The 13411-nt window shown below is 42.8% G+C and overlaps 1 protein-coding gene across 3 annotated transcripts in view; it reads left to right on the top strand.

Moving 5' to 3' along the window:
• The window catches only part of ntrk3b (neurotrophic tyrosine kinase, receptor, type 3b), a 164496-nt gene that overhangs the window by 62364 nt on the left and 88721 nt on the right, over positions 1 to 13411 (top strand). For all 3 annotated transcript variants that reach the window (XM_056413123.1, XM_056413122.1, XM_056413124.1), the window contains exons 5-7: positions 9817 to 9971; positions 10503 to 10645; positions 12271 to 12412. In XM_056413123.1, coding sequence (XP_056269098.1) covers positions 9817 to 9971; positions 10503 to 10645; positions 12271 to 12412 — 440 coding nt within the window. The remainder of the gene's footprint in view (positions 1 to 9816; positions 9972 to 10502; positions 10646 to 12270; positions 12413 to 13411) is intronic.

The following is a 13411-nucleotide window of genomic DNA, read 5'->3' as shown; positions in this document are numbered from 1 at the left end:
TAAGAGGAGGGAGCCTCACCCCTTGTTTTCTTGTTGGTTATGAATATTTCAGCGGTCATCGTGTTCATGAAATGAGTTTGCTCTTTCACCACCAGGGACAACATTACAACACCAATCTGCTTTGTAATTTACAAATCGCTTCGCCCGTTGGCGCCGTCCATCATGTGACAGCTCGAAACACCTCCCCCGCCCCTCCTGGCCTATCGAAGCCGAGGTGTAGCAGAATGCGAGGCGGTGCTATTTCAAGCAGGCCTCCTTATTGTGCTATTTCCGGGAGGGAGAAGCGGGACAGGTCCTCTGAGAGAGCAGCACAATGCTGACCCGGGGTCGTCCTGCTGCCGTACGGTGTGAGGTAGCAGAGCGGAGGAAAAGTGCTGCTTACATTGGCAGTGTAATTATGCATTTTTCAGCGTTTAGCTTTCACGATCCTGAGGAAAACTCAGGATGCGTTCTTTTCCATCCTGTGTAGGAAGAGACTCGTGGGGGACCCCATACCGGCGCTGCATTAGTGTCATCTCACTGTGGGCCCTCAGCGGAGGCAGATGGGTCTCTGAAACCCTCTTTGTGCCTGTTATTGGGTTGTGAATTCCATTCATCACTGGACTGCACAAGTTCTGTACTTTTGTTGTCTCACCAGCTGTCCAATTCTGCCTTTGTAAAAGATCATTTTGGCCTAAAGCTCCTCTTGTTGCTGCGGCTGCCGTGCCTAATCTTCTAATCCCGTGCTTCTATATGCAGAGTATGTTATAAAATACACTCAGATATTTTACTGCACAATATCAGGCATCAGTATCTAAAAACACCTAAAGGCATTAAAAATGTAATTTCAAGATCAACGTTTTACTATGAGTGAAAAAAACCTGCCTGAACACACTGCTGTCTGCCAAAGTCCATTTTGGTTAATACCCAAAAGATAATTCAGTATTTGTATTTTCCTCTGCGCGCGACTGACTGGTTTGAAGTGTTAGAAACGGTTGATGTCTGTATACTACTTCTTTGCACCAATCAGGATTGAGACACTTTTGAATGAGTATCCGTTGGTTGATTGTTTGTTCACTGCCGACCAATCTAATCCCCATACAGTCTACCAGAACCCCCCAAAAATACACATTTATCAAAGCCAGAAGCTGTAAAAATTAATCATTGGATTTGAAACTTTCCGACGGCCCTGACACACGATATGCGTGACAAAAGCTTCCATTAATAAGTCACAAAATGTAATCTTAAAATGATATATTATATTTGAGTGATAATTTATGAATAATTTCACCTCAAATAAACCTTTTAACCCTTGTGTTGCCTTCGGGTCAATTTGACCCGATTCAATGTTTCACCCTCCTGTTGCCTTTATATTTACTAACATATTTTACCCTTGAGGTCAATATGACCCCAGCTATTAAAATCTCCAGAAAATTATTAGAATTAATATTGTTTTCCAAGTTTAAGTGTGAGGTACTTTATGTTTGTTTGTTGACTCCCGAAAGAACACCGACATCAAACATTGAATCGGGTCAAATTGACCCGAAGGCAACACAAGGGTTAAACGAACCAGATCCTGTAAAAAAAACACGATTGACTTGCCTGACAACCAACATGCTCACATGAAAAAAACGGTGACACTGTGACTGTACTGCAGGCTGTTTAGAGAGGACAACAAAGTAGCAAAGAAAACATATATATGTATCTGACCCTAAATAACTCATAAATCAAATTTGTTATGGTTTAGTGCAGCTTTCAACATGAGAACATACAAGAAAAGCAAGATCAGGATAATTGTGCACACTGAACCACGAAAGAGAACAATATTAATGTTCAGATGAAGGGCCTTACATTCTTGGACAGAGTACATATCATGCAACAGAACAACTAGCGCGGTCCTCCCTTAACCAGATCACCGTCGCAGCTCACGGAGCGCGACTCGCTCCGATGTGCAATCCCATTCCTCCCCCAAGCAACCATTTTAGATGCGGACAAGCGGTGCCTTTGTTGTTCTACATGGAACGCAGGGCCGGGGTGATGCCCGGGCTTACCCAGGGAATGCTGATGAGCAGCGAGGGTTTGTGTCTATTCAATTTGCTGTGTTTGGTTAAGAGGTGTCAGTTGGAGTGGCGTGGCAGCACAGACGCGGGCCGGGGCGTTGCGAAAGAAGCAAGCCATGTGGAATCAGGCCTCGTTAACATGAAATGAGTCACTCCATCATTGGCATGAGTCAGCAGCGTGGCCGTGCTCACCCAAGCCATATAAGCTCGGCAAGTGCCAATCATTCAACCGCGCCAAATGAAGCGTGCTCACCGTGCGCCCGTAGCCTTTAATTATCAGAATGATACACAAAGCAGGACCAATGATAAGTGCCCACCCATGCTGCTGAACCACAAGGATGTTATGTAAAAAGGGGGAGATCAAACCGGCCGAAGTAATTTCCGTTTCATGTGACGAAAGGGGAGCGTGGCCCTGTGCCACGATGCTGTCGCTACACCGTGTTATCTCAGTCACTCTAGGCGCTGTTATTCTAATTGTATTTCATGTTATTTTAACAATGAAAGAGTAGCAATTTCAAATCTGCAACACGGTGAAAGTGACCTGCGCCGACTCGGAAATATGGAAATAATTTTTTTTAAGCCTGTAATTACAATGTTAGCCCTTCGAAAGCATTACAGTAACAACGCGTTTAAGGATTACCTCATTGTATGTTCCGGTAAGGTCCATTGTTTTGTTAAACTGCTGCTCTCTAATTGCTTCCGCGACATTGTTCTTTTGTGAGAAGTGAAAATAAAAGAAGCGGAAATGGAATTCAGCGGTGGCACGTGGAAATTAGACTGTAATGTCGCCAAAGGGGCAATTTGTGGTACAGCACAGTAAACAGTAAGCATAACGTAGGTGCAATGAAAACACAGAACAACAAAGACAATAACACAAGTCCATGATCACGATGTATCAATACAATTTGAGAAAAATACAAACCGATCTGTTGTCTGTTTCTATTAAGAAAAGAGTTCATATTTACATATCAAACGCACGCGTGAAATCTCCAGCAAAATGCGCTTTCATCAAAGAGCTGCGATTGGCTCTCAAGAGCTCCACATCGGTTCGGTGTAAAAACATGTTTCACTAAATAAAAAGAGGTGTGTAACAGTTAAAATAATTATTCATCCAGCTGTACTCTAACGTGATGGCGGCGCCTGCAGTTAAAGATCCCACTTCGGAACAACTGGCGACCTTGTATGATGATGAGGCAATGTTTAAAAAGGAAAAAGTACTTTCCTTCAGTCAATGTGCATTATTAAGTCTCTTATTCCCCTTTATCCGGCACTTCCAATCAAGCCGAGAATCGCTTTGTTTCTCAGGTTGGTTGCACCGATTTTTCACACTCCCTGCAATATCTTCATATCAGTGACAACGACAAAGCTATCCGTGAGGTCTCAATAATCTCAAGTCTTTTGTGGCTCCTGTGAAAAGGCCTGTAAAGTAGTTCTGAAACTGGGCACTTCGCAGATGATGGAAAACAGGCTTCCGGACGCGCGTGAATTAAGTTATCAACATTTAATGGCAGGAAGTGTAAAACAAACATTCAAGGCGCTCTTCCTCGGCTCCCGGCTGCTCCGCCCCTCAGCCTTGCGGCCTCAGGGATACCTGTAGGAGAGACCCGATTTCTCTAACAACTGGGGTGGCTTTAGCTCAAGGCACTGAACCCCAGTTGCTTCACTGCTTAATAACTAAGGATGGGTTAAATGGAGAGAACTAATTTCCCCTTGGGGATTAATAAAAGTGTATATTTATTTATTATTTTAATCCACGGAGCTTTAGACTCCAAATCACTGGCCCCAGTCAAAACGTCACTTCTGGTCAAGTCGCTAAACAAGTATTTTCACAATAAGAGTCCCGTCTTGTTATTGTCCGCATTAAAGTCACTTTCACAATAAAAGTCTCTTGTTATTGTAAGTCACTTGATGGAATTCAACCGGCCTCGTCAATCTATAATACTAACATACAGTCACTCTCATGCAACATACATTAATTCTTGCCATTTACATTTGCATAGAGTAAACATTACCCCTATGCTTCATAATACATTAATAACAATATCAATATTCTCCCTAATATTTTCTATTATAATATCTTTCTATATGTATTAATTTAAAACATAAGACCTCTGCAGATGTTATCAAAATAAACTATTACAACCTAACAGGCCCCAACATTATATACAATATGCGGCCCGGGATGAGACGCGGATATTCGCCTTTGTCTCTGTGCCCTTTGGCCAGGGCGCCTGGTGCTCGGCGCCAGCCAATCGGAGAGCGACAAAGTGCCAACATTGGTCGCCGTACCATTGCTGGGTGATTATTGTTGGCGGTTGTTTGAAGCGGAGTCAGCGAGGAGGCTCATTTTATCTGGTCCACCAAAAGAGTAGTTCATTCTCCTTATTTGGTGAATGTATCGATCGGCCTCATATTCCTTGACTCTAATCCCTGCCCTCAGGAGGAAAATGACGTTTTCTTTGAATATGGATGAAATATGCACAGATCAAAACCTGAAATCTTCAGATGTGACCGCTAGTGGATTAGGATGAATTCAACTTTACGTTTCAGACGGCTTGCTGACAGGTAAATTACTGAACGTTGACCTTCATTTGTCATGATCTGGAGTTTGTGTCTCGTTTTGTGTCTTGTTTGGAAGTCCTTGTGTCGTCTGTCTCCCTGTGATTGTCTGCCCTGGTCCTGATTGTTTCCTTCTGTGTGATTGCTGGCCCCGCCCTCATTGTGTTCACCTGTGTCTCGTTCCCCGTTGTCCAATTACCTCCGCCTGCCTGTGTATGTAAACCCTGTTCGTCTCATTCCCAGTGTGGCGTCGAACTGTTTGGTCCGCGTGTTTGTCGTCCTGTTAGTTGTTTGAGATTAAATATTGTTTTTTGCGACATCCGTGACTTATCACAACATCATTTCTTTAGGGTCCTGTCGCACTCAGAGGAAACTCTCTCTGAGAGTACATGAGATCTACAATAACTCCTCCAAAAACATCAAGGACTGCCTTGCGAGAGGAAAAGAGAGAATTGAAATGAGGAAGTGGATTCGGGGCAGCAGTGGCCTAGACAAAGCAGAGGTCATCGCCTCAAAACCCAGACTGCTTGGTATTAAATACTCTATGTGGGGGGAACAATCCTTATTCACACTATTTTTTAGAGAATCAGCCCCAAATGCAAATATCAGGCCTTTCCCTATCAAAGCTACTGGTGCGGTGCTCGTGCTGAGCGGGCCGGCTGCTTGCAGCATTCTTGAGAACTCATTGTTTGTGGACCCAAGTAGGTGAAGAAGAGGCACCAGTAGAAAGAAAAAAAGAGTGTAACAGACTCACAGAGGATGACTCATTGAAATAGAGTCTCTATAAAGTATGACCGAATATATAATTAGAGTGATTGCCATAAAAGAAATCTCAGTTAAGTATCCGTTAAATACAATGAAATGAGTTTGAGATTGTACACTTACTAATAAAATAAAAATATATATTATCCAAAAATAGCCATATAAAGTATATCTATGGAGTGGGCCCGGCGGCCGCCAGGCGTGTGGCTGAAGCGAGGAGAGGCACTCGGAGCGGTGCGGTGGAAGCAACTGTTTAGCTCATTCAGCACCGCTTCTGGCTTTAAAAGCCCCTGCTGATGAGAAGAGTATTACATGTGACACCGGCTGTGTCAACTCTCGCTTTATCCACATGCATTCCCTCTGATTGATTTATGCTATTCTTTGGTGGAACTCTAATCTCCCCAACCCTTGCTGCAAAATAAACTAAACGTAATTTGACATTCTGGCAGATAAAAAAAAAGGAATACAACTGCATGGTTACATCTGTTAATTCAGCTTGTTGTCAATGAGTAGATGTCCGACTGTCAATTAGTTGCTTCAAGACTCTGGAAGCCAATCTGATGGCGTGACAGCAAGATGATCTTTTTTTTCACACACTAATGATAATGACTGCTGGCCACGATGCTCGGTTGACAAGTGATTTATGGGTAGCGTAGTGCACGAACACAACAGCAAGGAGAGCTGGGGAGAACAACAATAAGAGTTATGTGATTCTATAACAAATACAATTCAATACCATCAGAGGAAAAATTACTGTTTCTTAAGCTCCGCCCTTAGTTATTGTTGCTATTTGCCAGTCAATATTTCCTCGAGTGCATCCACATACCTCGTAAAGTTTACTATGCTAGCGGTGGCAGGTTTACCACTTAAAAATCTGTGATTTTTCTCATTTCTATCTAAAGACTGGAGTTTGTCAGATGAAATGATGACAACAAACCAGACAGCTGTAAAAAAAAAAAAAGGGTTAATGGTGACATCAGACATGATATAATACTAAACAACAACGTGCTGTACTTGTAGTAAAATGGAAATCTCAAGACTTTACAGGACATTTTTTATTGGGTCTACATTTTGTGGACTGAGAAACCTTCTGGAACTGGGAGAGCACCGAAGTGAAACCATTTTTAACATTCAATCAGTAGTGCTGACTAGTTTTCATTGTTAAAATGTCATTTTGAGGCATGAAAATATCTTCCTTTTTTTTGTCCAGTTAAAATGTTACCGTGAATGATTTAATGTCAGAAGAGCTCCGGTAGTGTCGCCGCTCCACTGTGTGTGTGCAGGGAGGCGTCCACCTCTCTCTGTGTCGAGCATCAAAACAGTATCCGCAGGAGGAGACAATGAATAACCTCCTGCATCTTAACTCAATTCACCAACCTGTTGTCATTCCTAAAAATATTGTGCAGTCTGGAACATGGATGCATTACTGAACAGGCTGACGGGCTCAAAAAGACTACAAAGAAACACAGCACGACCACAAAGAGGCCAAAACAGCAACAAAGAGATGCAAAGAGACACCAGCAACTGCAGAGACTCAACATGACTACAGAGAGACAAAGACTCAAAGCCTCATTTTTATTGGCGGCTACCTTTTTGGGAACATCAAAACAAGATAAATATAAATTTTCTTCCACTGTAAATATGCAGGTGGAGAATAGGATATTCCCTCCCATGATGGGTTGGCTGATGAGCCGGTAGAATGTCCTGGACCGATGCACTTGTTTTGGACTAAATTAAAGGGAGAATCAGATCAAGGTCAAGAGTCATTCAACACATATAATATATTCCTCAATACTTGAACTCTCAAAAAGCTGATTTAGTGTTTTTTCTCAAAAAGATCTCAAAATAATTACATTGAAAATCACAATTTAAAATTAGAAGACATTTGACTGTACAATGTTGCAGAAGATTAAAGGGAAAGTCACTTTTAGAGTAAATGTTTTAGTTTCCTACATGTACTCCTTTATAGTTGAGTCGTAAAATACCCCTTCATCTCTCTCTCCCTGACTTATGACTAGTCAGGGACAGATCCACAAATCTGTTTTCTCCTATTAATATGCATTAACATCTGAGTCTACTGTATTGTAGTAAAAGTGACTTACAACCCCTGGAACAACTAACCGTTCGTCTTTCTGCTGACTTACCACAAAGCCGGACGTCCCTGGAAATACAAACCACCGTCACCCACCCGTGATCAGAAGCCCTGTTGTAAATAATATGATTTATTATACACACAGGATTTCAAAACCTCAAATAATTCCTGACAACTGCATGAGGAGAGGAAGCGGTGCATTCACGCTGAGATCAACAATGCGGTATACGGTATATTGGCTGCGATGCCGAAGCACCTGTGTTTCTGTGTGTGTGTGTGTGGGGGGGGGGGCGGGGGATTCCCAGTAAAAAACGCCTCCGGTGGTGATCATTACCTCTTTTCTGGAGTAGTGGGGTGGATCGTTAGCCAGCTTCAAGGAAACACCACGCTGTTAGCTCTCTGTATCTCGGGTCACAGTCCTGTTTGCTTTTGTTCTTTTCAAAGTCTAATCTGCTCTCCTCCAGACATATACCAATTTCCTGCTGTCGGTTTGCTGGTTTTATCTTTTTTTAATCTCCGTCTTCTGTTTGTTTTATAGCTTGTTTAGATGTTGGAGCTGGAGAACGCTGTAACAAACATTTCCCCCGTGATGTACAGGTGAAGGGTTACAGCTTTTATTATTTAAGTGCTGTACCCTGCTATTTTCAGCTTTTAGCTGCATGTCGGCTGTGATCGGCTCTGCCAAGAGGGATACAGGGTACTGTATGGAGGTGGTAGTTCTGAATAACAATTAACATAATTTATCTTTGCTTTGGTGACCTTTGTAAGAAATGAAAAACACAAATTGCCGCAGTTACCAAACATGACACAATCCATATATGTGTAGATTGTATCTCATTGACTGTTTTAGATTGGATGTGCAATATTCTCAAGTAATATAGATTTTGACTGACATTGATGTTGGCATAAATGGTTAAAAATATCTTCAATGCTCACTGCAATAAGAGAACCGAAAAACTATTATAATGAGAATGTCAAGAAAGAGAAAAGGATAGACAGTTTCTTGTCGGCTCAATGGGAATGATGCCTTCCAGAGAATGGGAAAAGGCTTGGCTCTAACTTTATTATCACCTGATAATAAGTGAGACCCACCTGCAGAGATCTATTCTCATTACTCTATATAGCATGCTGGACATGCATTATTCATGCTCTCTGCAATATCTTATTGACCTCTGTCAAGGACATTTGGCATTCATCTTGACAAAATAGGCCAATCGCAGCCTCCAATTTGGACATATGCAAAATACAGCGAAGGCGCACGATGCGGAATGATGCGACTCTCGCACTGCACGTGGCCCTGAGAGGGACATTCACGCACGAGTAGCCTGATGATTCCTGCCAGCCGCTAATACGGCCCGAAACTAAGAGCCTCAACACTGCCTTGACCTTTGACCTTCTCACATTTTAACACTTCTGGCCTTCCTCTTTTCTCATATGGTCTGCTGATTTCAATAAACCCTCTATATTGGATCTGTGGTGACGGTCACACACCCACACACACACACACACACACGTACACAACATTGCAGGTTTTGCATGAAACCGCCACTTGCTACGTTTCTGTGTTGACAGGGATAACTGCATTGACATTGTTTCTAATAAGCTCGAGGGTTGCTGAAATGTGACGTTTGGTGCAGCTGACGATAGTTATTGCTTTCTTTTCTCGCTGTTGCTAATGGAAACGGTTAAGTGTGTGCCCGCGACCTGGTGGAAGCGGCATAATGTTGCCTCCAAAACACTGGATCCAAGACGATAAACCATCAACGAATCTATGTGTCAAATATTCATATGCGTATGCTCACTTCTTCCCAAACGTGTGCATCTTTGATCTAATTTAGAAAATGAAGGAGTGACACTTTTAAATAGAAAGGTTTGAGTGACAATGCGAAGCACTGTGCGTATGACTGGATAAATGAGAGAAAAGGTAACAAGGGCTGATATATATATATTCCCATTTTCATTTTGGGGATAAAGAAGTTCTTTAAGTTCTCTCCTGTCATGTCTCCCTCCAAATCTATGTGACAGAAACTACCAGATGTGTTACTCAGTGTGACAAGTAGCTTGACTGGTGAGCCTCTCATTAACAGGATAGCAGTGAGAAAGCCATCTTGGAAGTTCAAAATGGCAAAGAAAGCTTTCCAGACACTTGAAGCCATCTCTCAGTTCTTCTGGGCTTCTCCCGCTGCACAGCACCGTCCCGAGCCAATGAGCTCTTTTGGCCCTTGTTTTGTCAGATCAACTTTACATTTATATTAATACCCCAGCTATGTTTGTGGCACTGACAGATAAAGAGAGAGTAGCATTGTGTTCTATCCCTAATGATTAGACTTATGTTGTTGTTGTTGTTGTTGTTTCTTAATCCAGGCACCTGGACGGAGTGGTGTTCGACTGCGGCTGCGACATCCGCTGGATCCAGCTGTGGCAGCAGCGAGGAGAGGCCGGGCTCCACACGCAGCAGCTCTACTGCAGGAACGGGGCCTCCAACATACGACTGCACAACATGTACATCCACGACTGTGGTGAGTGGAGGAGGGAGGAAAGGTGTCATCTATGTATTATCTTTTATTTGATTTTCAAGCAGAAGAGAGGAGGATAGGGGGAGATGGAAGAGAGGGTGAAAAGGGGGAAGGCTGATGGAGGGAGACGGTAAAATCAGGAGAAGGAAGGAAGGGGTTAAGGTTGATGCCGAGGCAAGAGAAGAAAAGCAGGGAGACGAGTGGGTGGCGAGAAGGGGAGGAGGGGAGGAGGTGCGACAGAGTTCAGAGGGTGAATCTGATGCAAGGAGCTGTGCGTTGATTCTGATAGAGGATGTAGACTCTGCAGTATTATCTCCTGGTGGTGACTCATCCCTGTGCCATCTACTGTGTCTGTGTGTGTGTGTGTGTGTGTGTGTGTGCGTCCCTGTGCCTCCGTTGTGCTCATTTTGTAGCATTAATGAAAAGTGATTAATTCATTGTGTGTCCAAATATGTAGATACAGGCAATGACAGGTGTGTATTAACGTGAACCTAATGTGTGTGTGTGTTTGTGTGTGCGCGTGTGTTTTTCTAGACTTACCAGACATCAGTGTGAGCCACAGCAGTGTGTTGGTGATGCAGGGCGACAATATGACGGTGAGCTGCAATGGATCTGGATCACCGCTGCCTGAGGTGGACTGGACCGTCGGAGGCCTGCAGTCCATCAACACGCACCTGGTCAGCCAACACACACACACACACTGCTTTAAATTGACTGTAATCGTGTGGTTTTTATGACAGTTACTAAATGACACAAACAATGACAGAATGGCAGATAATGAAAAAGATCCCAACATATGATACATTGCATTAAGGTATCTAGAACGCTAATTTTTTTATAGAAAAAGTGACAGGAAGTCATTTGGGTCAACACATGTATTATGCGCTTGCATGATATGCAGTAGACCTGCTGGGAAACCTCCCATCATGCACTGGGGGAATAGACTCCCTTTCTTTATTGTTATTGGCGGTGTGTTGTGTGGCACTCCACAACGTTTCCACAATCCCATCATTCATGCGTTCAGTTATGGTAAGTGAATCCGGTTACACTGTGAGGGATGATGTTTACACTGTTGGGGAGGTTCTTGCAAATACGAGAGCAAAACAAATATTGTTGGAGCGTTGATCATAACACCACTGATGGCCCACCTGGTATTCATACTTATGAGCAGTTGCCGTCCCCCTGGACTTTATTAAACTACGTGTCCTTTTGGCTCATGTCGTCCACAATTTGGATTGCTTCTGTTTTTGTTTTGTTTTGTGTTGACCGCTTCATCATATGCAGGTATCCAACTCTTCATCGAAAATATGACACCAACAGATTGTAAAAGGTATCTAAAAACTTCATTTATCGCAATAAACCCAAGAAAATGTAGGACTTGTTGCTACTACAACATCGCCGGATACATGTGAAGCCCGCTTTGAATAATTAAAAACATCCAGACGTATTTCACGTCATTTTCTACGATCAATTAGAGCAAATTCACGGATAAAGAACTGGGACCGCAGCATAGCTCATCATGTCGATCTGCCACTGTGCAAAAACAAGTTCTTTGCGAGACCTCAAGTTCTGGGTTGAACCCGGGGGCCCCGCGGGGATGTCTTGGCGATAACAGAGATAAACAGCGAGGAGACGAGAGCAGCGGTGTCTGGAAATGCTGCGTGGATTCTCAGGTGAAAGTCACCTCCGCCTCAGGCTTGATATTGCCGGGTGGAAAGAGCTCATCGGGATGAGTGAGGTGGCGGGAAACCGGGTCAACACGCATTGTATTCAGCTATCTTAAGATATATATATATAATTTTTCCCTAATCATTTAGAAATTAGTTCCTTGCATTTAACCATGTAGTTGTTAAGGGCAATGCGTTTTATTGATGCGCCGGGGGGGGGGGGAGTTGATGCCTTGCTCAAGAGCTAATGACTTGAAACCTGTGGGGAGAGTGGGATCGAACCTATTTGGTTGGGGGCCAGGACCTCCCTCTTGCCACACGCTACAAAAAAAATGATGAAAAGATGAAAAGTGGTGAATCGGTTAGTCACATTAGTGCCATCATATACAATATGTCCCACTTTACATCTGATTGTATTACTGTGGGATTAGAATCCCACAGTAATACAATCAGACTAGATCAGTGCAGTGTTTAATTCCAACTGGTAGGTCGAAATCCTTCATTTTGATTCAATTTAATCAATTCAATCAATAATTAACTTTAATTTTAGTATTTAAATATCTAACCCCTCCCCTTTTTTATATCCTTCACATATCTAACTGTCTCTTTTTCGGTCTGTGTCTCTCTTTCCCCAGTCTAATGTGTACTGGCCCAACATCCACTCCATCAACCTGACGCTGTTCAACATCAGCCGGGATGACAACAACTTCCAGCTGACCTGCATTGCTGAGAACGTGGTGGGCATGGCCAACTCCTCCGTCCAGCTCAACGTGCAATGTGAGTTACATTTCTTCCGGGATTCGATGCAGGGAGACTGCAGAGGAGCGAGGCGGAGAACACATTTAAGCCAATGGTGGACAGCTAGTGACACACACCTTTCAAATGTACACTGCGGGATCTACTTGTACCTGCTTCTGCTTTTTCTAGTTTATTGCTTCAATGTGTATGTTATTAAAGTATTCCTTTGAAATGAGCAAAACTCTGACCCAGAGATTATACTAATGCTGCCTGTGTGTTAAGTGGAGGAGGGTATTTTGACGAAAAATATATGCTTATGTTCTTATTAATGCATTTTATTAATGTTCTACTTCATATCAGTTGGCGCAAGGGGTGAAAATACTCGAGTAATCATACGAGGACACCTATGGCATCAGAAAAAAGTAGGGCTGTGAAACGATTAAAAATTTTAATCGGGTTAATCACAGGTTTCTGTGGATTAATCATGATTAATCACATATTACCGATATTCTCGGTATATTTTGTGAGAACATAGAGATTTATGACAAAAGACGGATATATACATTCTTCTATACAATGGTGCTGCAACTCAGCAGTTATTTAGCAGTTTTCTTCCATATGGAACATTAATACATCTTCATCCTAAACAGAATGTTGAACCCTCCTGTTACCTTTCGGGTCAATTTGACCCCATTCAATGTTTAATGTCGGTGTTCTTTGGGGTCAATTTGACCCCAGGCTGTTTTTCACTGTGTCAAACTTATAAGAAATATCAACTTTTTTATATATTTAAAGGGCTATTTAGGTAGTCAACATTCAAACAAACATAAAGTACCTCACACTTAAACTTGGGAAGCAATATTAATTCTAATAATTTTCTGTAGGTTTTAATTGCTGGGGTCAAATTGACCCCGAGGGTAAAATATGTTAGTAAATGTAAAGGTAACAGGAGGGTTAACCTCTTCCACTCCACTGAGGACGCCGGCGTCCTTAAGACCCTCCCCTTCCCTTTAAACGGCTTGCTCACGCAGACCACGT

Source organism: Pseudoliparis swirei, chromosome 4, assembly GCF_029220125.1.
Source record: "Pseudoliparis swirei isolate HS2019 ecotype Mariana Trench chromosome 4, NWPU_hadal_v1, whole genome shotgun sequence".
NCBI lineage: Eukaryota > Metazoa > Chordata > Actinopteri > Perciformes > Liparidae > Pseudoliparis > Pseudoliparis swirei.
The sequence above is the reverse complement of the archived record's forward strand: the minus strand, read 5'-3'. Positions and strand labels throughout refer to the sequence as shown.